This window comes from Penicillium atrosanguineum (genome assembly GCF_028827265.1).
Source record: "Penicillium atrosanguineum strain IBT 20685 chromosome Unknown utg000003l_segment0_segment0, whole genome shotgun sequence".
NCBI classification, from domain to species: Eukaryota; Fungi; Ascomycota; class Eurotiomycetes; order Eurotiales; family Aspergillaceae; genus Penicillium; species Penicillium atrosanguineum.
The window spans coordinates 4,057,778-4,085,297 of NW_026623135.1; the positions used below are offsets into that span (position 1 = coordinate 4,057,778).

The 27,520-nt window shown below is 52.4% G+C and overlaps 10 protein-coding genes across 10 annotated transcripts; 5 read left to right on the forward strand and 5 right to left on the reverse strand.

The window, feature by feature from the left end:
* Nucleotides 1-282: 282 nt before the first annotated feature.
* N7443_004966 (coatomer subunit beta') lies at nt 283-3,385 on the reverse strand (the record flags this gene model as incomplete). The annotated part of the gene is made up of 8 exons (XM_056885022.1): nt 283-1,521; nt 1,578-2,285; nt 2,347-2,409; nt 2,463-2,960; nt 3,021-3,052; nt 3,116-3,137; nt 3,192-3,254; nt 3,368-3,385. The coding sequence occupies 8 exons, from the start codon at nt 3,383-3,385 to the stop codon at nt 283-285; spliced, it is 2,643 nt and encodes an 880-aa protein (XP_056743300.1).
* Nucleotides 3,386-4,029: 644 nt separating this feature from the next.
* Nucleotides 4,030-4,856, reverse strand: N7443_004967 (complex I NDUFA5 subunit family protein; the record flags this gene model as incomplete). The annotated part of the gene is made up of 3 exons (XM_056885023.1): nt 4,030-4,093; nt 4,148-4,252; nt 4,306-4,856. The coding sequence occupies 3 exons, from the start codon at nt 4,854-4,856 to the stop codon at nt 4,030-4,032; spliced, it is 720 nt and encodes a 239-aa protein (XP_056743301.1).
* A 425-nt stretch (nt 4,857-5,281) lies between these two features.
* N7443_004968 (putative disulfide isomerase) lies at nt 5,282-7,645 on the forward strand (the record flags this gene model as incomplete). Its single annotated transcript, XM_056885024.1, has 4 exons — nt 5,282-5,505; nt 5,556-5,637; nt 5,696-7,228; nt 7,283-7,645. 4 exons carry the CDS (start codon nt 5,282-5,284, stop codon nt 7,643-7,645), a joined length of 2,202 nt encoding a protein of 733 aa, XP_056743302.1.
* Nucleotides 7,646-8,089: 444 nt separating this feature from the next.
* Nucleotides 8,090-8,976, forward strand: N7443_004969 (cytochrome b-c1 complex subunit 10; the record flags this gene model as incomplete). Its single annotated transcript, XM_056885025.1, has 5 exons — nt 8,090-8,092; nt 8,295-8,353; nt 8,640-8,693; nt 8,769-8,916; nt 8,968-8,976. The coding sequence occupies 5 exons, from the start codon at nt 8,090-8,092 to the stop codon at nt 8,974-8,976; spliced, it is 273 nt and encodes a 90-aa protein (XP_056743303.1).
* Nucleotides 8,977-10,075: 1,099 nt separating this feature from the next.
* On the forward strand, nt 10,076-11,891 carry N7443_004970 (amino acid permease; the record flags this gene model as incomplete). The annotated part of the gene is made up of 4 exons (XM_056885026.1): nt 10,076-10,337; nt 10,389-10,500; nt 10,569-11,005; nt 11,053-11,891. 4 exons carry the CDS (start codon nt 10,076-10,078, stop codon nt 11,889-11,891), a joined length of 1,650 nt encoding a protein of 549 aa, XP_056743304.1.
* A 5,559-nt stretch (nt 11,892-17,450) lies between these two features.
* N7443_004971 (C2H2-type zinc finger protein) lies at nt 17,451-19,110 on the forward strand (the record flags this gene model as incomplete). Its single annotated transcript, XM_056885027.1, has 3 exons — nt 17,451-18,195; nt 18,266-19,027; nt 19,085-19,110. 3 exons carry the CDS (start codon nt 17,451-17,453, stop codon nt 19,108-19,110), a joined length of 1,533 nt encoding a protein of 510 aa, XP_056743305.1.
* A 1,754-nt stretch (nt 19,111-20,864) lies between these two features.
* N7443_004972 (uncharacterized protein) lies at nt 20,865-21,401 on the forward strand (the record flags this gene model as incomplete). The annotated part of the gene is made up of 1 exon (XM_056885028.1): nt 20,865-21,401. The coding sequence occupies one exon, from the start codon at nt 20,865-20,867 to the stop codon at nt 21,399-21,401; it is 537 nt and encodes a 178-aa protein (XP_056743306.1).
* Nucleotides 21,402-22,318: 917 nt separating this feature from the next.
* N7443_004973 (agmatine deiminase family protein) lies at nt 22,319-23,545 on the reverse strand (the record flags this gene model as incomplete). The annotated part of the gene is made up of 1 exon (XM_056885029.1): nt 22,319-23,545. The coding sequence occupies one exon, from the start codon at nt 23,543-23,545 to the stop codon at nt 22,319-22,321; it is 1,227 nt and encodes a 408-aa protein (XP_056743307.1).
* Nucleotides 23,546-23,977: 432 nt separating this feature from the next.
* On the reverse strand, nt 23,978-25,632 carry N7443_004974 (MFS transporter; the record flags this gene model as incomplete). The annotated part of the gene is made up of 6 exons (XM_056885030.1): nt 23,978-24,438; nt 24,488-24,590; nt 24,644-25,290; nt 25,340-25,397; nt 25,445-25,465; nt 25,516-25,632. The coding sequence occupies 6 exons, from the start codon at nt 25,630-25,632 to the stop codon at nt 23,978-23,980; spliced, it is 1,407 nt and encodes a 468-aa protein (XP_056743308.1).
* Nucleotides 25,633-26,025: 393 nt separating this feature from the next.
* N7443_004975 (uncharacterized protein) lies at nt 26,026-26,577 on the reverse strand (the record flags this gene model as incomplete). Its single annotated transcript, XM_056885031.1, has 1 exon — nt 26,026-26,577. The coding sequence occupies one exon, from the start codon at nt 26,575-26,577 to the stop codon at nt 26,026-26,028; it is 552 nt and encodes a 183-aa protein (XP_056743309.1).
* Between the last annotated feature and the right edge of the window lie 943 nt (nt 26,578-27,520).

Sequence of the window (27,520 nt, forward strand, 5' to 3'; positions counted from 1 at the left end):
GAACCCCCCCCAGGCTTCTCGTGTGTTCTATCATCACTACACAGTATCAAATGAAATAGAACAGCTCCTTGTCATTGTATCTATCACCCAATCTCAGACATCCCCAAGATCGAGACATGTCGCAAGGGAATTACAGCACTAAGAAAACAAAAAGAAAATAAGTCGGACACACGTTAAGACGCCGCTCGCAATTCAAATCAGCCGACTCGTCAATCGGAAATCAAATGCTCTATCCACGCATCTCCGAGCATGTACTCAATACAACCCGATCAGTCTGCTCTTTTACTCCGCCTCGGCGGCCGCGGCCGCGTCAATTTCGGCCACGGCGTCCTCTTCTTCCTCCTCTTCCTCTTCCTCTTCGGCTTCAACCTCGGCCTCGGTCTCGGGGCCACCGTTGGTTGCAGATGCGGGCTCTTTGTCGCCGTCGATGTCGATCAGAGACTCGGAGGACGGGGGTTCGGGCACAACGCCCTCCTTCTCCATGCGGATGTACTCATCCCACTCTGGGAAGAGGTCGTCGTCGGTGGAGACGATGTCAGGGGCGCCGGGAGGAACACCGATCAGGCGGGAGACCTTGGTCTTGCCGACTCCCTCAAGAGAGCTCTTCCACTGGACGACCAGTTCGGGAGCACGGGAGGGCTTGTAAGTCTGGGCGAAGAGGACGGCCTCTCCGATACGGTTAGTCGCAACGAGAAGGTCGATGCAGCCATCGACATCACCCAAAGACCAGAGAGTGGAGAAGGCGACGTTGTGCAGGCCAGACTCGGAGGCCTGGGTAGCAAGCGCCTTGAGGCCTGCTCGGTTGCCGCTGGCGGTGTGCAGGAGAAGCAGGGATCCAACGTCCTTGGCGTTGGTGAAGCACTCCTGGGCCAGGGCGAGGTTCCAGCCGGCTAAGGCGGCGTCACCGACCTGCTTCCAGCGGTGCTCCGCGTTAGCCTCGCGGGCAATCTGGTGGGCAGTCTCGAGGTCGTTCAGCGACAAAGCCAGGTCAAAGCGATGCTCTGGGTCTGTGGCGACCTCAAGCGCCATTTCTTTGTAGCCTTGTCCCTCGAGGAATCGTGCGATCTTGTTCATTTGATCTTGGGGCACGTCACGAAGTAGCTCAGCGGCCATATCCATGTCGCCACGCAGGACAACGGTCTGGTACTCGACCATATTGAGAGACAAGCCGAAAGAGACGACATTGACGTCCTTGTCGGCCACGTACATCCTACCATCACGGGGAATATAGCCAATGCAGTACATGGGTTGGTCGAAGTGGGAGATGGTGTAGGTTTGATCGCCGACAAGATAGTTCAGGCGGTTGGTGGAGTTAGTGTAGATGAAGCAATCACCAACCCACTCACCGGTCCGGACAGACTCGTTAATGGTGGCAACGTGCTCGATGGCTGCCTCGACGCCATCCTCGTCAGCCTCGCCGTTGTTCAGCCCATTGATGTAGTTCTCGCGAGAGTAGCGGAGGACGTAGAAGTCATCCTCGCAAGCAAGTGCGACCAACTCTCCGGACTCGGACCAGTAAACCTACAGAGAACAGTCAGTCATCGATCCCGGCAAAGCCTGTGATTAGTACAACTCACATTCTTAGGATCAACCTCAATTCTGCGGACTAGCGAGCCGCTCTCCCAGTCAAACAGACCAATACCACCTTGGCCCTTAACACCAAGGAGAACACCATCAGTCAGACCCTCTGCTTGGAATCCAACATCAAGGCCACCGCTCTGTTCCTTGAAGTTCTTAAAGATCTTGACACTCGTGGCGGACTCGCGAATAGCGTAATCGTTGCTGTTATCCTTGGAGCCCCAAGCGAAATCCAAAGCCTGACCGAAGGCTTTGTTTCTCCAAGCCAAAGCGGTATAGATAATGTACTCACCATCGCCGCAGACAGAGACGAAGCGTCCATTGGGTGAGTGAGTAAGGGTTTGCGGGTAGACCTCGCAGGTACCCAAGTCCTTAGTGGGCAAAGAGAGAGGCTCGCCGTCCTTCACGCTGGCATCACCGCCCTTGATGACTGATGAAACGATCTCACTGTGCTTGGCCCAGATGAGCTTGCCAGATCCGTCCATTGAAACGGCAGGCTCTTCCCGGCCCATCTTCACAACAACAGCACCATCATCGAAACCAACTGCGATTCCTTGTCCACCACGCTGGTAAGAAACACACCATGCCCGCTCCAGGCCATAGCTTAGTGACTGCTCCAACCGGTAGGTATTGGCATGCCAAATCTTGACCGTGCCATCTTCGGAACCACTGATAATCACAGGAAGCGCAGGGTGGTAACACGCAAACTGGGAAAATTGAATCAGCAAATACTACTTAATATAGATGATCAGTATGTCAGTAACTTACCGAGACGTTGCTGGTGTGGCCCTCGAGAGTGGCAATGAGCGCCTTGGTGGTGTAATCCCAGATCTGCTATGCGTTAGTATCCAGGAGGTCGCCACAAGAGGCAAAATCTTTCTTACCTTGACAGTCTTATCATCCGAGGTTGTGAGGAGGTACGGCTTATCAGCGTGAGGGTAGTAATCGACGTGGTTGACACCCTTGGTCTCGTGGGCCTCCAGAGTGAAGTTGGCGTGAGAAGAGCCAAGGTTCCAGATCTTGACCGTCCGGTCCAGACACGCCGAAGCAAAAGTGTTGGTATCCTTGGGGTTGATAGACATGCCCATCACATAGTGACTGTGGCCCTCGAAGACCTGAACACACTTCCAACCCTTCTCCCAATCCCACAGCTTAATTGTCATGTCATCACTTGCGGTGAGGACGAATGGTTGGGTCGGGTGGACGCAAATTGAACGAATGTAGTCGGGGTGTGCTTCGAAGGAGGTAATCTTTTCGGAGGTATTGTAGTTGTAGACACGGAGCTGGAAGTCATCTGAACCGCAAACAATCCAGTTCTTCCGCGCAATGAATCGACCGGCGCGAACGGGGACATCTGTAAGTTCGAACGTCTTGATGATGGACTGTGGACATGGAGCGTTAGTTCTGGATGTTCAGGGCCAGAAAGGCCATCCCCGACATACCTGCGTCTCATATGACCAAATGTAGACGTGACCTGTTGCCGGTGAGAGGTTAGCAGCTGGGGCGTGTCGCGGGGGCTACCTCTGCGCGGACATACCACTGTACAAGGTTGTCAAGATCTAAAGCATCATCAGCATGGTCAAGTCAACCTGAGTACTATTATAAAAGCTTACCCATGGCTCCGTGGGGTGGAAATCAATACCCTTTACCCGCTCCGAGCGGGCAAAGAGCTGCCTCTGTTGAACGCCATTCCTGTCAGCAATCACCCCAATTCCGCTAATGTTCATCTGCAATGATATCGCCGAGCTTGCGGGAAGCAAATCCCATTGCTCAAGGGAGGTCTGCGTACCTTAACGTCGAGCCGCATGGTGTGTGGGGGATGAGACGAGTGTTTGTGTGATGCGGCTTCGGGCCTGTGAGAGCGAGGGGGGTTTCCGCGAGCCGCTCAGACAGCCCAAGAGTTGTGGGACGAACGATCCTTTGGATCAGCTTGGAATAAAACAAGAATCACAGAAATTTCCCTGCTGGAAGAGAGCTGGAGGCCGTTCAGGGACAATGTATGTGTCCACAAGGGATTCCCGCCGACACTCACCGCCTTCCCTTGAGGCACCCGCGTCTCAGTTACGCAGTTGAGGAGTCGATCCACCGAACGACAATGCAATCGTGCTAACTATGAAGAGTTAGGAGACAGTCCGCTTCCTATATTCCAGGAAGGAAAAATCGGATTGGATGAGAAAAATATTGTTTTCTTGGAGATTTGCAAGGCCGATAAGCATCCGACTCTACTTCTAGATCTAGATCCAGCTATGGACGTACCATAAGTGTACGCGATTGAGACAGTACAAAAGAGCCAATGTAGATATTCAAATGCCCAGTAGACGTAAGGGATATACCTATCTCTGAAGAAGAAAGGCGAGACAGGAAACGGATTGAAACCGTAAAGAAATTTATTCGAACAACCCGTCTTCTAATAGTTACAGAAATTGGCATCTAGCCTTTTCCGACTTATCTTTAGTTACCGCGCTCAAAGTAAGACCACTGGCCAGGAGCGGGCTTCTCCTCCAACTCCTCCCAACTGTAATCGCGTCAGCAGTCTGGATATTAGCTATAAATCTCGAGATTTACTCACACCGTATTCTTGTGCATCTCGTTAACGAGCTCGTGCTCGTGCTCAGCAACCTGAATGACCTCCTCAATAAGACCGGCGCCGATCTCGTTCTCAATGGCAGAGATTCTATGTCGAGTGTTAACCTTTCTGTTGTAGCCCCCGGGGAAATGTCGACTTACTGGTCGGCGTTCAGAGCAGGCTCGTTCTCCCACTTCATAGAAAGCTCATGGTGATCAGCTTCGGACTTGTCGGATGTTGTGGTAGCTTCCTCCATGATCTTGTGCCACTCGGCGGATTCTTGCGGGGTACGGGCAGGGCCCTCGGTTCCCGGGGTGATCTTCTCGCCATCCCATTCCATGCCGCGAGGGTTATCCGTGAAATCAGCCTCCTGCTTAGCGACAAAGGTGAAAGAGCCGTCAGGGCGCTGGAGCTGAGCAAAGCGCTCGGGCTCGGCACCAACGGTCTTCTTCACCCGCTCAAGCCAGACATCGAAGCCGGCGGGCTTGTGCGCCTCAACAATTTGAAGACGGTGGCGGCTAAGAGCCTCGACGGACTTGCGGTAGGCGGAGTTCTCGGGGAAAGCCTGCAACTTCTGAAGGGTGGATGTGTACAAGTAGATCAAAGTCGGACGGGGGCTCGGGTGGGTGTTGAGGCCGGTCAATCCGGTAGGAGCGAAAGGCTCCAGGTACCGGGGCTTAGCATTGGCCAGAAGCCGGAGTGCAGGACGCATTTTGAGGGTTGGCAGGGTTGTAGATATGTGGGCGCAACACTTACTAAGGTCAGGGAGAGCGGGAAGTTGAAGTCGGACCGGATCGGATTAACTCGCCGTTCCACCCCCAATAGACAGGCAGGGGCAGCCACATTCGTTGGTCTTCTCATCTACACGCGAGCGCAAAGTCTCAATCTTCCAGACAGAGTGTGGTTTGCTGCTGTCTTATAAGGCTTCGGGATTGGTCCTTCCCGTTGATCCTTAGCAACTGGCTGTTCAACTTCACTGAGCCAGTTTTCGCCCCCCAGATCCAATGTGCCACCTGTGATATTTCGCATACCCCCTTCGACCAGCGTCCCTCGTTTACCTTCGGTTCTGGCCCTCGCAGGCCCCTCTATACTTTTTTTCCCGACATTCACACTTTCTTGTCTACTACAATCGCCACAATGAAGGCTTCTTGGTTGGGGTGGTCCCTCCTCTCATTCTTAGCCGTGCCTACATTGGCCGCGACTTCGGACTCGGAGTTGAAAGAAGGCAACAATCTCATGAAGAGATGGGGCACCTATGCAGTTGATCCGGAGGTTCCCTCGGTGTTCAACGGCCTCGACGTGCCTCCGCTGTTTCAGCTGACCCCCGAGAATTTCGAGGAGGCCACCAAGGATGGTACTTGGTCAGTTCTATGCAACCCCCCACTGGAATAACACATGCTGACCGTCCCAGGATTGTGAAACATTATTCGCCGTCCTGCCATCACTGCAAACAGGCCGCACCTTACTACCAGACTGCATACGAATACTACTACGTGCGTGACCCCAGATGTTGAATTGCAGCGGAAATCAGTACTAATTCGCGAGTAATAGACCTCCAATCCCTTGGCACCTTCTTCCGCAAAGTCCCCAGACCCGAAGTCTGCGAACGGGTTCACTGCCTATTATAACTTCCATTTCGGATCCATCAACTGTTTAGCCTATGCTGACCTTTGCGTGAAACTCGGCGTCTCCAGTTGGCCCACATTCGCCTTCTACGATAATGGGGTTCAAAAGGATCCGATTGTCGGTACGCAGTTCATTCCGGCTCTAAGCAAACTCATCGAAGAGAAGCTCGAGTCGATCAAGCCTGGATCTCGACCCCCGCAGGGCGTCAAGCTTCCCGAAGTTGGCGCACCAGGCGTCGACTCAACCGCGGAGCCCGATTCCCCTGTTGCCAAAGACAAGGACTCTGAGGCGGGTATCAAGGCAGGCGAGAAGCAAAATGAGTTAGTCGCCCAGAAGGCAGGCGATGGAGCCGCAGCCAAGGACAACACGAACTCCAAGACCAAGACCAAGCCACCGCCCGCCCCCGCCAACCCTCAGGGTATTTCTGTTCCCCTTACTGCCGAGAGCTTCCAGAAGCTTGTGACAACCACCCAGGACTCATGGTTCATCAAGTTTTACGCACCGTGGTGCGCCCACTGTCAGGCGATGGCTCCTAACTGGAAGGAGATGGCCAAGGAAATGAAGGACACCCTGAACATCGGTGAGGTGAATTGTGAGGTCGAAAGTCGCCTTTGCCAGGACGCGCGGGTTGATGCTTTCCCCACCATCTACTTCTTCCGGGGCGGCCAGAGAGTGGAGTACACTGGTCTGCGTGGTCTTGGAGATTTGCTTTCGTACACGAACAAGGCAATTGGTGTTGGCTCTAGCATTGAGGATGTGGATGCGCATACTTTTATGGAATTAGAAGAGACCGAGGAGGTTCTCTTCTTGTACTTCTATGACCAGGCAACCACCTCCGAGGACTTCAAGGCGATGGAACGGCTCACTCTTAGCTTGGTGGGGCATGCTCGCATTGTCAAGACCAGCAGTGCCGCTTTGGCCGAGCGCTTCAAGATTTCCACCTGGCCACGTCTCCTGGTGGTCCGCGAAGGACGGCCCAACTACTACAATGCTCTTGCTCCCAAGGACATGAGAGACTTCCGACAAGTCTTATCGTGGATGCAGACTGTGTGGCTCCCGATTCTTCCTGAGCTTACCGCTTCGAACGCTCGGGAGATCATGGATGGAAAGTTTGTTGTTCTCGGCATTCTTAGCCGCCGCCGTTCCGACGATTTCAAGCAGTCCAAGCGTGAATTAAAGGAAGCCGCCTTTGAGTGGATGGACAAGCAGATTCAACTTTTCCGTCTTGAGCGATCTGAACTCCGTGATGCCAAGCAGCTGCGTATTGAAGAAGCTGATGACCGCGATGACCAGCGCGCTCTGCGGGCTGCCAAGAATATGCGCATCACCATTCGTGAGGATGACAAGAAGGCCGTTGGCTTTGCCTGGGTAGATGGCGACTTCTGGGAGCGCTGGGTTCGTACCACCTATGGTATCGATGTTGAGAACGGTGATCGTGTGATCATCAACGATGAAGATGTAGGTTTCTATTTGTCTCCAACCTACGTTAGCATTCGAACTAACCTATAACAGAACCGCCGCTACTGGGATACTGCCTCGAGTGGGGCCACGATCATGGCCTCGCGTACCTCCATTCTTGAGACCATTCCCCTGGTCGTCTCTTCCCCTCCCAAGCTGTCTCCCAAGTCCACTGTGGGCACCATCGAGACATTCTTCTTCTTCACCCGTTCTTTCCTCAACGCTCACCCTATCCTCTTCTTCATTCTTCTGGGGCTGACAGTGGCTGTGGCCGCCATCTTCGGTCGCGGACGGTTGCTGCGTCGCGGTGTTGGCCGCGGTGGCATTCTAGGAAACTCGCCCAATGGCGGAGGCTTCTTCCACCTGGATGGCAAGGAAGGACTGTTGAACGGGGGCTCGACTGGAAAGGTCGACTAATGAGACGCATGTACAGATCAGGTGTTTGGCTACACGGTTGTTATAATTTTTCCCTATTCGATTGTATTTGATTGATCCCAGGTTGTCTTTACGGGTTCATTGGTCTCTGCATTCTGAAAGCTGGAGCTTTGAAGCACATACCTCCACGTTTCCTGTTTCCTTGTTTTATTTCTAGTTTGAATCAACATTTTAGACACATTTAATTTCCTATTACTTTCTGTACATTGCCCACCGCACTCATTCTATACTTCAACTGTATGCGCCTGTCAATTGAAGTAATTGCCACTCGCTGATTGGCTCCAGGTTTTCGTGTCACGTGAGGGGAAACATAGCCGTCGCTGATTGGCTGTGAGTTCGGGCGCACCCGGTTTTCGTCGACCACGCTGCCACAGCTCGACTCCCTCTCTCGAGCAATTGTCCCACGACCTGCCCTCGCTGACAAAAATGGTACGTTCAATAAACCGCCATTGCAATTCACAAGACCGTATCCCTGTTTTCAGAACTGTCGCTCCTGCTCCATCGTGGTTTGGTATCCGGTTGTGCCATCGCGTCACGGATAGCCGGCCACCAGGTCACATGGGATGACCGCGGAATACGCAAAAGACGATGAATGAACGACCAACTAACAATGTCTCTTTTATCTTGATAGGTCTTCACTCCTACTCTCCGCCGCGCCGCGGCTCAGGCCCCCTCTGCCTTTGGCCCCAAGTGAGCCTTCCCCGGACCACGACCCTTCAACTCCGTCATAATATGCAAGATGGACCCATGAGACAAGACCTCGGTCGACTGGAAGGGCCTTCTTGTGTCGGATCCGGAGGCTTGATGTGGCTGCTCGACCCTGTGGTCCTATCTATGACATGGTTGAGCCCAGCTCAGCATGTGGAATTCGGGGATCTCGGGGAGTGCGAAATATCAAGTCTTCCGGGATATTTCAATCTGACATGACTGGGCTATGTTATTAGAACGTCAAGCTGACCAGTGCGCCTTGCTACAGGATTCATCTCCAGCGCTCTGTCGCAGGCTTCACTCTCCCTTCCGCTGTCAAGGCGTAAGTCGACCCCCAACAGCATCACGGGCCTCTCCACGGTCTTGTCCAGCGCTCTTGTACTAAATTCCCTGCTAGTGGTACCATTGCTGGTAGCTTCGGTGTCGCCGCCGGTACCTTTGTCGTGTTCTTCTTCGGCGATATCCCCCGTTTCAACCGCGATGTCATCCGCCAGATCCCCTTCCTGGATGCGTACTACGACAACCCCGTTGCCCCTGAGGACAACGTAAGTCAAGCCCTATGGCCTGTTGGGGAGCCCATGCTAACACTACATCAGCCCTTCTAAATGATCCTAGCGTGTATACCTGGACGGCAATGTCGGACGCCCCGACATTGGAGATGAGGGGTTCCCGAGTGTAGAATAGAGGTCTTTTATGTTTTGAATAGCACATAGAAGCAACCGTTTCCAACCACATCTGGGCTGATCTCTTTCGTGAATGGTTCATGCATGAACCACTGGTAGCGGTAGAGACTAGGGTAGCAACATGGTCGAGCTCTATAGATAGGGTAGGGGCGTATCGAGCGCCACGCAGCTGGTCAAATCGTCAAACAGGGCCGCGCTTCACCCTTCCTGGCAGGTCCAGCCCATGCCGATAAGCCTGAATTCATCTAGTAATTGGGAACTGGGAATCATCGCGCACGGAGGCTCGGGCTTATCTCTACTATCTACATCACCACCGATAAGACCAACGCCTTCGCCTCCCAGACTCTCGACGCCTGAAACTTCCCTGATGGGTATGGAAGCTCCCTTGCCAAGCTCGCCGGGGTAGCACGGATCCCACGTCTCGATCTTTGACGGCATCCGAGTCACCCTTTCTACGAATCACAGGACCTTCCGTGCGGAGAAGTCATGCGGCGCTGATCGAAAACGCGCGAATCAAACGGGCGATTCCACGCAACCGAAGCGTCGTATAAAGGTTATCTCATAAATCATGAATATGACTGTCGTGATTTGGCCCGTTATCATGTCCGTACATGCGGAGATGAAGTGGAAGCCCCCTCCCCGGTATCTGAGGCCCCCTCCCGGCTTCTTTCTAGCGCCGTTCGGGAGGCCCACCAACATCAGATAGGTCGTTGCTTGGTTCAGCTAAAGATGTTCACTGGTGAAGCTCACTGTTCTATCGTCATTGCGGGGGCTCAATGAGGTGCCGTGTAGATAACTCTTTTCGAGCGGTCCGCTCATCCCTTCCCCTGTGAAACGATGGCTTGTTTAAATCAGACATCTCGCCCTGGGTGAGATCTTGCGCTATTTTGACCAATCTAAAGCCTATCTCAAGTCTAGAGTGGAAGCTGTTCCTTGACCCTTCCTACCTTGTCTTCAGATCCGTCTCCTTGCTTTTTTCTATATCAACTTCATACCCCCCTCGAATGGTCATAGCATAAGGATGGAAGTCAAAACAACAGATTCTGGAACCTCCAAAAGCTCCAAGAGCCATATTTATGGTGACAGCCATGCGCCTGTCACGTCCATTCTCCGGGATGGCGACGTGCCATATACGGATCATGAGATGGATGCCGATGAGCGGGTGATTATGGCCCTGGGTTATAAACAGGAATTCAAACGTGAATTCTCCTTGTGGACGACCTTCTGTGTCAGTTTTGCAGTGCTCGGTCTTTTGCCGTCCTTTGCGAGTACTCTCTACTATGGTGAGTGCCCTTCCAATTCATCCTGTGATGCACCGCACTGACTCTGGGAAGGAATGGGATATGCTGGTACCGCGGGTATGGTCTGGGGTTGGATTATTGCCATGATTCCCATTCAATGTATTGCAATGGCAATGGCTGAGCTGTGCTCCGCGATGCCTACCAGGTACGAGCCCTGACCAATTCATTGCCAGCATCTTTCAACACAGAGGCTAATCCGATATCTCTTTTCAGTGGAGGTCTCTATTACGCCGCCGCCGTACTCGCGCCTCCAGGATATGGTCCGCTAGCTGCTTGGTTGACAGGTTGGTCCAACTGGATTGGACAAATCACTGGCGCACCATCCGTGGATTACGCTCTATCAGCAATGATCCTAGCCGCCGTTTCGATCACCAACCCAAGCTACGTCCCAACGAACTGGCAGATCTTCCTCCTGACAACACTCATCATCATCATACACTCGGTAATTAGCAGTCTTCCGACCAAGCGCGTCGCCCAATTCAACTCCTACGGCTCGACATTCAACATCATCGCACTCGTCGCAACCCTCATCGTCATCCCAGCTGCAACAACCAACAAACCCAAATTCAATCCCTCCCACGAAGTCTGGAACACAATCACCAACCAAACAGACTACCCAAATGGAATCGCCGTGCTCATGACTTTTGTCGGTGTCATCTGGACAATGTCAGGCTACGACTCCCCTTCCATCTATCAGAAGAGTGCTCCAACGCAAGTGTCGCCTCGCCTCGCGCAATCGTCATGACATCCGGCGTCGGCGGCGTAATGGGCTGGTTCCTCCAGCTCGTCGTCGCATACACAGTCACCGATATCAGCGCCGTCATTGACTCCGACCTCGGTCAGCCCTGGGCTTCATACCTCCTCCAGGTCCTTTCTCAAAAAGCCGCGCTGGGCATTCTCGGTCTGACTATTATCTGTGGGTTTTCCATGGGTCAGGGATGTATGGTTGCTGCGTCGCGAGTCACGTACGCTTATGCGCGTGACGACTGCTTCCCGTACTCGAGAATCTGGAAGAAGGTCAATAAGACTACCTCCACCCCTGTCAACGCAGTCATCTTGAATGGCGTCCTGGGTGTTTTCATGTGTCTGCTCATTCTGGCCGGAACAACCGCTATCGGCGCTCTGTTCTCTATTGGCGCCATCGCTCAATTCGTGGCCTTCGCCATCCCCATCGCGATCCGTGTATTCTTCGTCGGAGACCGCTTCCGTCGGGGTCCTTGGCACTTGGGTGCGCTCAGTCCTTGGATCGGAGGAGTCGGCGTTTTGTTTGTTCTTCTCATGGTCCCAATCTTGTGTCTGCCCAGTGTTACCAAGGGTGATTTGACCCCGGATCTGATGAACTGGACTTGTCTTGTTTGGGGTGGCCCGATGCTTGCTGTGACGATTTGGTGGATTGTTGATGCTCGGAAGTGGTTTACGGGTCCGGTTGTCAATGTGATGCATGCCATCCATGCGGTTCCTGTTGACGGGATCGAGCCTGAGGAACACAGGGATACGGAGCAGGAGACTGTTTCAAGTAAGGCGACGGATGTATAGTCTTGGGCTGTACTGCCGCATGAGTTCAATAGGTTGGATTAGGGGAGTTATGGGTTTCTCTTCTTTGCGGGTACTGTGTACCATAGCTCTAATGATTTCGTGTACATGAGGCTGGATATGCCACTATATTTGATCACCAGGACTTACTACAAAAAGCATCTGTGAACTCCGCACTCTGTATGAACCCATTGATCCTGCGATGGATCTTATCTCCCACTTTCGTGTCCAGCTCAACATCTTGATTGCGATCGTGGGCCCGCGGCATGGAGTTGACCACGATGCACGGTCGGCTTGACATCTTCCATCGATGGACCACTTGATAAGATGGATTCTGGAACCAGACCCAGTGCCCCATCGTACCTCAAAATTGGGTTATAGTGGGTGTGGTTCCCGTGATGGAGCTGTGGACTCCATGTCTCCAGGGCTCCACCGGCCCCGGATGCATATCGTAGTTCATTTATGCCGTCGGCACGGGGAGATGTGGAGAGGTGGAGTAAAATGGAGAAGGAATGGAATGTGTATTTGTTGTTGGAAACCTCAAAGTGTTGTTTTTAAGACATACCAAGGTATCTGTGCTATTTCTGTACGAGGTGGAAAGTGGGTGGGTGTGGTTTGGTTGAATTGGTAACTAGGGCTAGCTACGATATATAGCTTGCACCCCAGCGAAATACAGCTGGTTAGGATATCCCGAAAACAAAAGATTCAAAGACCGAAAGATATTTGTAAATAACTAAAAAAGAAAACATTCTAATCAGATCATCTACAACCCGCCGACTGCAGGGAACAAGCGTGGTCGATCACAGCCCCCCTGTTCGCCAGTGCTTATGTATTGGGTACCTCGACGACGGCGTGAAATTCGCAATTCCGACTCAGCGCATCGAGTAACCAGGACCAACCAACCGACTAGGATACCAGCAGAGCCAACAAAAATCACCAGTGTCATCCGTACAAGGGAACCCCCACCGCCGCATACCAACCTCTGAGACAGACTACGCCGCAACGTACCCAGTACCACTCCGCCGCTGGGATCCCCCCGAATCCTGTAGATCCACCACACCAAGTCCCCACCACCAGTGGGCACCGGACATGGATGCAACGGAGAAATAGTTATGGGACACACAGATATGCTTAATCTGACTCCAAATGGAGGGGCAATCCACCCACCCCATTCACACCCCTGACACTCGCACCGCGACACGAGATGGGGCTCCACCAGAGAGTGAAATTCAAAGTACACATCGTTTCTCGGGTTCGGCTTTGGGGTACTCAATTCTCAGCGAAAGGTCAAAGGCTAGAAATTGAGAAATTGCTACTCTGTCCTCATGTAACTAGGATGCCTATTTCCTGCCCGATACGCGCTCCGAGACGGCTCGCGCGATCGACACCCTGTCAGGGGCTACGACTGGGCGGTTCTGCCGAGGATGCACTGGATTCCTAGGCTTGAAATTGAGCCGTTCCTGGATCTTTCTACGAGCCATACGCCCGGATGGGAATAAAAATTGAAACATCAAACCATTAATTCATTAAATCATGGAGAGAAAACGGTGTGTACGGGAAAGTGCGGTATGGCCGTAATAATTGTGGTGTATTCCAAACGACTCCAAATTTGCCTTTCCGCCACACGACTCTCTCAGTCTCAAATTCACGAAAAGATGGCAGGTTGTCCAAGACTGAACAAGGAAAATGTCTCGCCCCTGCTCACCTATTCAAGGACTACTGACCCAGCCATCCGTGGTCTGCATGCACCTTTCAGGCAGCCATGATGGCCAGGGCCTGCATTCCATGTTCGCTTAAAGGGTATTACTCAACTGCAACCGGCGTTCCGCGGTCGGCGGCTGCATCCTTTGGTACGAGCAATCACATGGAGATGTCGAACCCGGGAAATATTAATAGCAAAAATTACGGTGAAATTTACTCTCGCAGGATCGAGTATCTTAGTCAGGTATCATTTAATAATATTACTCTCTTTTTTTTGATTTTTTGATTTTTTGATTTTCGACTATTCCCATCGGGGTGCGAACGCCAATTACGCGGCCGAGCCAAGGGGGGTAATGACTTTCCCAGTGCAGACAATCCCAGGTCCACGGGACGGTGATGATATTTCCGCGGAGGGCTGATGAATATCTAATATCTTATAGTGCGAAGTATTTCACGAAATAGCCTAGTTGGGTAGGTTGTAGACGGACATACGCGGTGTACAAGAGAGATCCCCACTGTGTCAGGTCCCGGGTTGATTTTTTTCCTTTCCTTACCATTTCCATTTTACACTTAGTCGGTTCGCATCCGAAAATCACCTCGGGGTGGCTAGCCACGCCTTCTGTACCTATGAGGTGGGTGGCGCGCGCGATTCTCTCGTTCGCTGGGAGCGTTGGGGAGCCGTGATTGGTGGGACGCTGAAACTCGGCGATCCGGACTTGGCTTTCTGGTCTTTTTGTCTTTTCCGGACTATGCCGGTTCGTGGTGTCGGATGTGGTGGGCCACGTTGGGCAGGTTGGCCCGTCGGATGTGTACCTGTACCTGTACCTGTAATTTTTATTTTATTTGTGTTTCCAATGTTTACCACAGTTTCAACATTTTGTTATTAATCTTCGAGTCTTCAGTCACCGCCGTTGTCTTGTTTGTCTTCCAGGCTCCTCGGATTGTCTGATCTGTTCGGCCGAGTCGCATGGTTACGTGGTTACATGTCAAAATGTTACGTAGGGGTGGCTGGAGGCTGGAAAGGAGGCGGGTGAGACGAGCAGACGATCTACAGATCTTGACGGCATGGCGTTATTTCGCAATAACCTACAACAATGTCAGACTATGCATAGTCCGCCGGCCCTACTGGCGGGGTTGGACGGCATATGGGGATTGGCGGTTGCCGGGGACCAAGCTTCCATACGCAGGAAATATCCATCGCTGCCGATCGCTGTGGACTGGATCTCAGTCAAATAGACTACGGACAAGGGGCGACGGAACAGCCTCACCGTATTTTGTGGGATCAGCCACTTTCAGTCGCTCCTCGTGGACCGAACCGTCTCGGGACCCCTGTGGATCTATTCCGATGCCGAGCTCTACCTAATTGTTCTTCCGACTAAACGACCTGCCAGATTCAACACGCCGCGTGCAGTAGATCAAGCCACACAGTGTGTGTGAAATATTTTGGCCCTTCCTCCCGTACCGGACGGAAGCCGCCCGTCACATACCGCGATGAAATTAGAAGGTCAAGCGAGTACACCCAGTCGAGCCTAATTTGCCCATCAACCTGCCTGTTACGTCGTAGTGTTGACCATAGAATTCACTAAACCCCCCCGCCAAGGATCAGATAGTTTCAGCCCGGATAAAAGTCTGTGAAGTCACGAGGGGAGGGGAGGGGAAGGCCCCCCGATCGCTGATTTCTGCAGAACCCTGGTCCAAGCCTTTCAGGTCCACAATCGAAGCGGGAGAAGCTCTTGCGAATTTCTACGGTGGAGACGGAGGGGCCAGGGTTACTTGTTCGCATCTTTCAGGTACATTTCCAGGAACTGGGAGATCTACGGCCTGGACAACAAACCCCCTTGTGCAGTACCCAGGGAAGTATTTAATTTAAATCCTCTTGGAAGTCAGCCTGAGACATCCTTCAAATTCCCCCCCCTGGGATTCGGAATCCCGCACACTGAAACCTTAGTAAGGCGAGTCGAGATTCGGGGTATTTTTGCCCGGCACCAACCAGAGGCCCCGGAAGTAGCCACCATATCCAATGGAAGCCCGACCCAAGGTGGTTCGATGCGCGGTCCAGGGAGAACGAGTGGGCAGAGCCCAGTTTAGGCTCAGCCGGTTGCAGTAGTAGTCTGCACGCCGTCTATTGCGGACACCTAAATTGCCCCTCCTAGGAAAGTTCGGGGGAGTCTAGGGGATTTAGGGTACGGTCGGAGTAGTGTCGGGTACGGAGAGGACGGAGGACGGCGTACGGCGTGCGAAGAACGGAAATGGGTGAAGGCGGCTACGGCGCATCCACTAAACTATGTAGCGCAACAATGCATGGCCGTTAACCCGTCCTCCGTGAGAGCGCCAGGGTTGCAGTAGAGTGCGATCGATAGGACTGCTCTCCCCTCCAATCCTGCATGCTGAATTTGTGCCGTTGCATGCATGCTGAGGGGGAAAGGCTATGCACGATGCGGTCGAGGTCCGCGCTGAAGCTACGCCTCGAAGATGACGTGCTGTACTTGGAGATCAGTGTCCGTTCGCCGGTTCGAGGCCTGGTTCTCGGAGCTCTTATACCTAGGGCGATAGATAGCTCTGTCCATGCCTTGGAGTAGGTGCAGCTGCACTATGATCTGTTTACCTGCGGGGCTCAAGCCACTGCGGAGCCCATCAAAGGCACAACTGCGCGAAAGTATAAAGCATAAACCGGGTCGAAGTTTTCTGGCCAAATGAACAGCAACGATTGAGTCACGGTCCGAATGCAGCGCCGTAATCGGGGTAAGGGCTACGGAGTAAGATGGATCTGAACGCATCCCTGGACGGTGGACACTCATCCACCTGGGTATTTTCTGGGGAAGGCTCCATGGCATCCACAGAGATCTATATCCTATATCCAATATCTCTATTCTACCTAGAGATATGTCTCTAGAACCCGACGAACAGAGCAATGACCATTACGATTCAATTATAGTAAGAGAAATACCCCAAATGAGTAATAAAAGACTACGTTCGCGGCCATTCCTCCGGGCTCGGAAGACGGCCGCGCATATCGTCATCACCCGAGGCCACTTTTGGTTCACCCAAACTGCTCGTAACTTTGGAAATTGAATTACGCCCGTCCGTTTGGTCCCTGTTTTTGGGTGGTAATTTTACTCGCCTAATACTCTTTTTCTTCCCTTTTCTGCTCATTTTCGCCCATTTTTGCCCTCGCCTCTTGCCCCCCCGAGAAACGATCGTCTGTTTCGCTGTCCCGGTCTTCCGTCACGCCGTGAATTTTCTTTTTTTCCTTTTCTCTTTTTCCCTTCTTAATTTTTCTCTTCTTTTTTTTTTTTTTTTTTTTTTATCTGAATTGGCCGCCCCCCAATTTTCCCCCATTTCCTCATCCTCTCCCCGTTCTGCGACCGAAGGCCATTTCCAGAGTTTTTCACATCCTCGCTTTTCCATTCTTTCATCTTTCATCCTTGATCTTTCTCCATTCGATTTCAAATCGAATTCTCGAAAGTTGAAAGAGACGCGCGAGATCTTGAACTAGTGTTGTGCTGCGAGACCCACTTCCACCTGGTGGATACAAGAACCCATCGACGCTGACAACGTGCGGATAAAACACAACCCACACGACTTTTCTTGGTGGGTGACGCCGTGGGGATTTCTTCTTCATCTGCTTCTTTCTTTCTGACATTGTTCGAGTGGAGTCTTAGATCTTCAATTGCTCCTCCCCGAGACCTTGAGCCATTTCCCGAAAATCTCAAACAAGGAGTCCTTGTCGAGGTTCGCCAAAGAAAAATCTCCCGAGTGAAGGATTTGAGAGACGCGTTCGATGATTGCTTCGTGATCACACACACCCACACAAACACCACTTTCTCACCACCCAAGCTCGTCAATCTTCTCCCTCCCGTGATGGATCCCCGATCGCACCCTTCGCGACCTCCGTCCACCAGCATGCCCCAAGGCTCGACCCCCATCTCGAGTATGCCGATGCCTCAGTACTCGATGCAGCCTCAGTACCCGGTGTCGCAGCCGCACACGCTGCCTCCCCTCCAGCCTCATCACACTCAGTCGCCCGCGCCGCATCCCTACATGAGCCAGCCTTACCGGCCGGACTTGGGTCGCTACCCGACCTCGACACACGACGTGTACGGAGGCTCGTCGGCTCCTATTATGCCGCACACGACTGTCGGCGGTCAGCAACCGTCATACATGTCGCATCCTAACCATTCCCCCCAGACTCACCAGTCTTACCCCCGCCCCCGAGCGGGTTGCCTCCCCGCGTCGAGCGCGCAAAGCTACCCCCAGCCTATCGCTCCCGCTCCCCCGCGTGACCGCCGTGATTTCAACGGCCTCCCCTCCGGTGCTTTCAGCTATTCCGATGGCAAGTCCTGGGGTATGGGCCCTGATGTGAACGGCGCCAACGGCTCTCCCTACGGTGCTAAGGAACCGCCACGCACACAGGTCGTGGGCTCTCAGGGCCGTCGTGGCATCCTGCCGAGCGTTCCGGGCCGCGCGACTCCGGTTACCAACGGGGTCAATGGCACTGCGAAGAGTACCACCATTCCCGCCAAGGATGCCGATGGCAAATTCCCCTGCCCGCACTGCAACAAAACCTATCTCCACGCAAAGCACCTGAAGCGTCATCTTCTGCGACGTGAGTGAACCCTTCCAATTCGATTGGGAAAGTGAGAAACATGCTAATGACGCGTCGATGGAATCTCTAGACACCGGCGACCGCCCCTATATGTGTGTTCTCTGCAAGGATACCTTCTCCCGCAGTGATATCTTGAAGCGCCACTTCCAGAAGTGCTCAATCCGCCGGGGTAACCCCACGGGCGCGACCCACTTGTCGCACCCTCAGGCCCATCTGAAGCGCTCTCAACAGGCGGCTGCGGCTGCTGCAGCGGCCAACCCCGCTAAGCCTATTGATGAAGTCAGTAATCCCGTTCCTGCCCAGGCTTCCAACGGTGTGATGGGTGCGCAATTCGGCGATGGGGCCGTGAATGGCAACGGGATGGCCCATGGCCGTCCCGGCTACGCGGAGCAGCAGCAGCCTCTCGGGTTCACGATGCAGTCCGTCAACGGCATGAACCGTCCGGGTGACGAATTCAACGGACACGCGTCGCGAGCCTCGTGGATGGCGCCCAAGCAGAATCCGTACCTCATGCACCATGGTGCCGACGCCCATGCGCAGCAACTGAGTGTTGATCGTCCTCTTGAACAGGTAAAGCCCCTCATTGATCCTAAACACCCGGTCATGCCCGGTCCCCATTCCAATCAGCCCGGTGTTGACTGGACTTCGATGTTTCAGCACGGTGCCTCCGATGGCTACATGAATCCCGTTTTCCCTCATTCCATGGCCGCTGGCCAGGAGTCCATCCATGCCCCCGTCGATGCCGACCGCAAGTTCTACCCTGCTACGACCGCGGGCGGCCACGAGAACGGTATGAACGGTCTTTACCTTGCTTCTACTATGAGCGGTGATGGTAAGTCAACCACGATTCGGAATGACTATCTCGAGATTCATTGCTAATTCATTACAGGAACCGTCCAGCCCGCGAGACAGTAAACGGCTCGTTCGGATCACCACGCATGACCAGGAAGAAATGAAAAACTCGTTCTGAGCCCCGGTGAAGACAAAACTGATGCAGTTTTCACGACGGTGTGTCCGCGACGGTAAGAGCGACGCATACCCAGTCTTGATTCTTTTCAAAAGTTCGAATGTGGTGTCGATCAAAATCGTCTCGGTCTCTGTCATCTGATTTCTCTATGCCTGCAGCGGTGCTGTTCGGCTTTCCTGCGTCTGTACACCGACCTGATTCCAATTCTTGTATTGCGCATCCTTGATGGCTTTATATTCTCCTTATTCCTCCGTCTGCTTCCATTTTCCCATCCGGTGTGGGAATCGCATTTTTTTCTCCCTCGGCACAGGTTTATCGATAACGGCCGTTGAATCGCGAGTATGATTTACATCTGTTTTTTTTTTTTTTCTTCATTGTTTTCATTTATCTGTTTGATGAAGTGGGCAGAATGGGTGGTTTCGTTCGGCGTCCACACTATAGACATGGGCATGTGTTTTGCGAACTCGACAACAGAAAGAGAAAAGCTTTGCGGGAAGGCTACTGTCGAATTACCGGTTTTCTTTGTGGCTCTTTGTTTTTTTCCCCGGTGCATCTGCATGGCCTCGTTCCTGTAAGTACAGTCGGCACGGCACGGACATATGTGCGCTTCGGGCTTGTGGTGTGATTTAGGGTGTTGTGTTATTCTTGTCAACCTCAGGGCTTCAGTTCTACTTGAAAAGCATTAGAAATAGACCCGTTATCTTTATCCTCTTTTCCTTGAACTACATTCATATGTAGTTGAAAGTATTAAGTCAATGTCGTATGTCGGGATGTGGCTCAACTCCAAGCGACGCAGATCAACATTTGAATGCTCCCATGCGTATCATGTTCATCGGACGTCTTCGGTCACCGTTCAGGAAGTCATGACTTCGTCCTTGGGGTTACGGATGAGTTACGGATGACCACTTTGCGACTCACCCTTGTGTAAGTTTGTAAGTTCGCCTACTCACTCTTTACTTCGTCCCATTCTAAGCAGTGATACTTATCACCATCAAAGTCCCTGGAGAAGCTCCGGCTATTACTATTGATACGCCTGGCAACGGTGTTTGTCCTATTATAACAGATATTATACGTAAGTCTCCCAGACTCCTCAGGTCCTCTATATAACCCGGGTACTAGCTTATTTTACATTTGACGATATTGAGTGATACCCTACTTCTATGACACGGAGGCTCTAGCGCTATCACTAGTCTTAACCGTTCTCCCCTAGCTTACAGTATAACCGCCAGTCACTTATAGAGTAGATTATCCGCTACCGCAAGAACCGAATCCCTACCGTCGAGGACACACATCAGACTCCAGACTCCAAAGGCCGAAACGGCCTATAACCGATTGATTTATAAATGAGTGGCCTGATGTCTTCTATAGCGTCGAGGATATGTATTTCCGCGGGCAAAAGAACCCGAGATGTTCCCGACCTCGAAACCGGAATCTTCCTTTCCGACGTCATGTCCCTAATCCCCCGCATCTGATTGGACCCTCACGGGCAACCAAGGTTGAAGTCGGGATCTCTCTTCTCTCTTTCCCCCGCCGTTCACGTCGGCTCCGCTTTTTCGATTACTTTGGATATGACTTCTACTTAGCGCCCCCGCCGATCCCCCTCTCCACGCTCCAGCCTCGCATCCATAACCATAACCCCGACTACAATCACAACCAGACATCACCCACAACCATCCACAGCCACCACATGAGCCTCACCGACATGTCTACCAACCGGCCCTTCCTAGCCAACTTCCTGGCCGCCTTCCGCGCCCAGTCAGCCTACAAAGCATCCTCCTCATCAACTGGAACAGCCTCTCTATCCTCCGCCCAAATCTCCCAATCCGCCCGCGCTATCGCCTCCAAGGCCGCCGGCTCCACACCCTCCCAGTCCCATCATACATCAGCATCAACATCCGCCCAGACCCCACATGCTCCCCAGCACAACCACACCTCTTCAACTTCAACACACCACTCTCACCACTACCACTCCGAATCACCCATCGCCGCATCCCCACCACCTACCCCGTCCTCTTCAACTCCTATCCCGATTCGAGGCCCGGACCGCCAACGCCGCGGAAGTGACTCGTCATCTGGCTCGGGCGGATTCCGTGATGCTCTAGGCCCGGAGAAGTGGTATATCGGTGGCCGGACGCCGGCCGGAGAAGAGAGATTCTACCGGCTGGGTATGGTGACGAAGGGGGGTGGGAGACTCGGTGGTAGTGGACGGGTTGGGAGTATTGATCAGTTGAGTCTCTAGGACTTGTCCGAGGCTCAGGATGGATTGTGTTAGGCACGTTCCTGCTTACGACTTTTATGGCTGCTTTGGTTCTGGCTTTCGCTTTTGGGGGTTCATCTTCGGCATTGGGAGTAGGTGTTTTTGCTTCAGGATTCCTCGAGATGAGGTGAAAAGAAAAAGACATACATTTACAGCTTTGTCTACATGGGTTTTTTTTTTCATCCAGTCCTTTCCCTTTCTTTTCCGTTCTTCTTTGGATGGTGTACTTGGGAGAGGTGTATTGAAGACTTGATCTCTGCTCTGCTTGACATGGATGTATATTCTTGTTGAGAATTTGATAGCTCCCTCCATTGAGAGAGTTTGACTTTTAGCTTTCGTAGGCTGATAGAGGATCCGGAGATAGTCGAAGGAAAAGGACTGAAGGGGAGAAACACGTCTGGTCTTTTTAAGACGATAATTCTAGACCTCGAAACTCGACATACGTCAGCCTCGGTTCCCTTTCCGTAGAGTAATGCATAATCAATCAGAGGATCGGCCCCACAGATCAGATAAATACGAGATCGGCGTATTTAGAAAAGCGTCTTCACAACGGAGGAGAGCTAGGCTCGTACCTTTGGTACGTTGGAATAGCTTGGTCTCTTAAAGATGGGAAGAGTACCTATACTGAGTATCATCTGACTTGATAGAGATCCCATATCTACCTGCCTTGAGAGTGGTGAGGGTATCCAATGTCTAAAAGACCTCCGATGCTATTGAATACTGTAGCGAGAAAGTGGGGACCAGAAGGTAGATTGTACTGAATGCTCCGAGACGGAAAGGAAAGCCTCATGATCTGCATAGAATTCGTAAAGTACATGATAAGAGAACAGAAGCACAGCACCCAAAACCCTGTTCTGTTAGACACGAAAATGCCATCCTAGCCCTAAGGAAGCCCCGTTTTACAGCACCTGCTGCGTGGTACAGTGCAACACGCCCCCAGTTCTGGGCAGCGCATTAACAGCCACCTGGCGAATCTCACGCTCAGGAACAAGCTTCTGCAAAAGTTCAAAAGCCTTGCGATCCGGCTCTGGATCTCCAAATGAAGGAATCACCAAGCCACCATTCACAAAGTAGAAGTTCACGTATGACGCCGCAGGTGCATTTTCCTCACCAGGAACATCACCCTTCACCAGTGCAGGGTCCGGCTCCTCGATATCGTGAACTTCGAGCTTGCGGTTCTGCGCATCCGTTGCATTATCCAGAACCGCCCGGGCCTCGTTGTAAATGTCCCAGTAGACCTGCTCGCATGACGGATGAGGCTTGCAGACAACAACAACACCAGGCCGAACGAACCGCGCCTCCGCATCGATATGACAATCCGTAATATCCAGTCCCTCACGACCAGGAATCCAAATAAACTTCTTCACCCCAAGAAGTCTCCTCAGCTCATCCTCAATCTCCTCGCGAGAAAGACCCTCATTTCGCGACGAAACAAGCACACTGCTTTCCGCAGCCATGAAAGTCCCCTCCCCGTCCATCTCAATCCCACCACCCTCAAGCCTCACCTTCGACTGAATCCGCGTAACGGGATCCTCGGGATTCGAGGCATTTTCAATCTCCAGAACCCGACTTGCAAACTCCGTGTTCTCTTTTCTAGCACGTTCTTCTAGAATAGGCCAATCTTCCGTCTCAGCCTCGATCTCCAACGCTGCGGCTTTGTCCGCACTACTATTGTAAAGGAGCTCGTCGATTTTATTCCCCCATTCGCAGAACCGGAAGTCAATCGCGTATCTCTTGTTGTCTTCCGCGCCGCGGACGTAGACGGGGCCTGTGTCACGGACCCAGACGTGGTTTGTTGCGACTGGGATTAGAGAGATGCGGGCTTTTTCGGACGCCGGGGCGCTGGCCATGCGTTTTTCCAGGAGGGATTGAGCGTGGGCTTGGTCTTCGGGGCGTACATGGAGGCGCACGGGCTCGAAGTGCGCGATTGTGGCTGCTAGATCGATTATCTCGTTGCAGGTGCGCGTGTAGAGTGATGGGAAGGTCGAGCAGCGGGAGGGGAAGCCGAGGATTGTGGCTTTATGGGGGGTTGTTTCGGCTGGCGCGATGTATTTGGATTGGTCTGAGGAGGTGTGGATTGGTTGGCCTCGTTGTTGGAGGTGCCAGAGGTTGTTGGTGGGAGGCATCGTGAAGGAGGGTTTGATGAGGTGACGGGTTGTATGCGAGTGGAGAGTTCTCTGGTGAAGGGTAGATTGGGAGGAGCAGATTGAGAAATTCAAGGCGCTCTTTACTCGATGTCAGTAAGGTGGGTGGGACTGGAAGGGTCTTGCAGTCTACGGACCTGACTGCTTTTACTCTGTAGACTAGCGGCTTGTCGCACCAAAGAGCGAGAGATACTCGACATCGAAGACTGTTAAGACTGGACACAGAGAGCATCGTGCAATACGAGGGGCTATTTAAAGTCCAGTCTTGTCGTGACGTTGTAGAATGAGCACCCGATTGGGATAGTCTACGCGATCGACCCGGAACTCAACTGGATTGCCCGATTAGGCTGCCACTAGACATTGCTAACGACTGCACTAATCCGGGTGATAGCTTGCAGGCCCTGGTGGACATGATCAGCAGCTAAACAACGGCTGTCTCTCCTCATCGGCATCTCCATGCCTCTCGCCCAACCACAGCATCGGCATCGCCGTCAATGCAGCCAACGCACCTAAGACCGCCGACATGACGCCCCACCCAAAGCGGTACTCCACAAACCCGCCGCCGAGTGGACCGAAGAAGACTCCCGCAAACTGACACATGCTTTGAAGCCCGAACCCCTGCGCCACCGCTCCCTTGGACCCCAGTAGCCCGGGTTCCGCGGACTCCATCGCCGTCAGGGCTAACTGTGTCTCCACATACATGGCAGGTGCACATGCGTGGATGAATATCCCAATCACGAAGAGAAGGGTAATCAGCAAGGCTATGTGTGGTGTGGAGTCGGTCTCCGCGAATCGGAGGCAAATAATTACCGGACAGAGAAGGAGGAAACAGCTAAAGGCCATCAAGCGGGCTCCAAATCGGTCCGTGATAAAGCCTGTGAAGCATCAGCTGAGCACATGGTCCGAGAGGACCCTGCCACGCACCGAATAATGGTTCAAAAAAGGCTGGAATTGCCATCGGAAGGAAGATGAGTCCCATCCCGAGTGCTGACCAGCCGTATCGTGACTCAACAAAGATGGATAGTGTCTAATTCCAGTTTAGTCTTGCGATCGTTGAAGACTCGGCTCGCTGCAACATACCGCATCAAATGCGGACAAGAATATCCCCTGCACCAGAAGAGCCCACGAAGAGATCAACACCCGCCTCTGTCTAAGGATTTGGAACATAACAAAGCGTTTCGTTCTGGGGGCAGCCTGATCCTGAACCTTACACACTGTTGACGACTCAGCTCGTGTATTTTGCTCATTGGACTCGCCACTAGAATTGCGATCCCACCTCTCGGCAACTTGCTTTTCAACCATAGCCACACGCATCCCCATATCAATCGCAATGATGGAATACGCAACATAGAAGACAGCATCGTAGCCACCAGTATGATACACAATACCACCCATAAACGGCCCAAGCAGAAAACCAGAAGCAATAGCGGAACCTAGATATCCGATACTCTGCCCGAGACGCTCCTGTGGCACGGAGTCGTTGAGCAGCGCAAAGGAAGCCACCACCATTAGCGCACCTGCACAGCCCTGGAACAGTCGACCTATGACGAATAATTCTAATGAATGAGATATGTGTAGGATCACCATGCATCCGGCTAGCAGGATGAGTGCACCGAAGAAGGGGAGCTGGCGGGTGCGGGCTCGGTCGACGAGGTATCCGAAGATCGGACAGAATATAAGGGCCGTGCCGGCTTCGCACATGAGGAGGACGCTGACCCAGTATTCTCCTGAGAAACCTATAAATCTGCGATTGACAGGCCTGGAATTGAAACCTACGATCATCGTACTCGACATCGGCCCGGGTCATAAGTGCCGTGGGCATAACAGGAACGATCTACTCAATATTATACTCTTATTCTCGGGTATAGTGTCTTGACTTACCATTGCGTAGAGGAGGAAATCCTTGTTTCCTTCATTTAGCCTGAGATACTCCGGATATGGCTTGTACATACCGTGAAAGTAGACATCCAAACCGTTGCAACAATAAAGGCCGTCGACGATCGCAACTTCAATCCCCATGGAGGCTGCCGATTATGCAAAATCGCCTTGGACGTCAGAAGTGCCCTCATGACTGCAAACTAGTTTCTCGAAATGAGAAGAAGCGTGCGCCAACCCAAGACTAAATACTAGACCTCAGGCCAAATATGGAGGCGAAAAACAGCAACGATCGGTCAACATCCCAAGTTTGATACCCTCGTACAAGAGCCTCCCCCTACACCGACTTTGTCCTCTACGTCCCACACCCTGCACCTCGTCATGACCTCTACAACATAACCTCCGATCAATTGACGTTGCAGATACAACGCCACTGATCAGATGCACCGGGTACATACTTCGATCCTGGAATCCGATTTGAGAACTGCGAACGAGACCAGGTGCCGGATTCGCTCGGATCTATCACCGCGAGCCCGTGAGCTCGTACGCAGAAACAAAAGGAAAAGAATTTGGGTTCATGTGCAATATCATCTATACCGATTCTCGATTTTTTCTGTGTGCATGACCTCTTGCATGGATGGGTATCCGTCGCCCTTGCGACGACACTCTGCCTTGTGTACCCCGACAATGGGAGTCGTGCGCAGTGACTTGAGAATTGTTTCGCTCGGGGTCGTTCTTTGGGCTGTCCACGAGGTCAAGTTGCGGACGTCACCGGTTAACCATGCGACTAACGTTGAGAACGTCAGCCGGTCTGGCAGATCTGGCACGATGACCAGCTGCCCAGAATCTAGGAATACTTCAATGAATGGTGATACGAGTATGCTGTTGAAGGGTGAAAAGAGCTCGGGTTCCTTTGCCTCGCCAAAGATAGCATCCACAACACTCTGCCCATGCTTATAGGCGAACAAGTGTGCGGCAACGACTGAACGTCTGTGAAGCCAACTTTGAAGAACAGGGCACCAAAGAAATTCCTCCGTAGGATGCTTAGCGTTGTACTCTTTGATCAGTCGTTCCCGGAAGTCTGACTGCTGACCAGTGCTCCGGTTGCCTGCGCCAGTCGTTGTGATGCCTAGGCCCATTTTGCTCGTCGTGAAGAACTGCATGAAAGCTCCTCGATGTCTCTTTTGCTTTGTGGGTGAGCCACGATTCTCCACTCTTATTTTGCAGATCTTCTACGCCCGCTCATATTCAAAGCATGCCATTTCGGGCAGAGTCTGGACGCCGGATGGACGTTGGCGAGGTAAATCGGGCTTATTATGGTACTTGCTTGGAGAGGGGGATTAAATGTTTGATACTGGGCTTGCATATACCGTGACAGGATGCTGTATGCATCTTCTTCAAGTATCATGTCGTAGAGGTACTTTCAAAGATAATAGCTGGAATTGAGCAGTGATGGGATCAGCGAAGAATCTCGGGATTAATGGTTTGCACATAGCTCGATGGATCTGAGTATAATGAAATGCTTTTGAGAATTCTTGTGCGTGAACTGCTGTGTCTAGATTAGTTGAGTCCCAATCAGACTAGGTGTCGTATAAATGACAATACAAATGACATTTTATCGATAGCGCATCCCCAATCCGTGATTGAAGGACATCACCAATGACTCCTGGATTTGAGGTTACAGCCTCATACCTTATTCTCCACGCATGTAGGATCCCGAGCTCAAATCCCGAGGATCTTACGTCTATTCGTGAGCGCATCTCTCCGCAGTGAGTGTAGTGGAGGTCGCCGAGAGTGGAGCCAGAGACGCGAAACAGAAGGTCCCTGAATGGCGGACGAGAGTGGATTCGGAATCCGGATTTTCGGATTTCGGACCTGGAAAGTCAAGCTGCTCCACCACAACAACCTCACCTGGCGGGTAATCGGAACAAAGGCCTCTCGGAAAATGCCAAAGGCGACTAGACCAGGTAAGGAGCATCTGACATGCAGCACCCTCATACGATTGAGCCACGAAGGGAGGACAAAAGCCACAATCTGGGGAAGTTTGGGCTGTTTGCAGGGCGATAAGATAGTGGGCGGCCG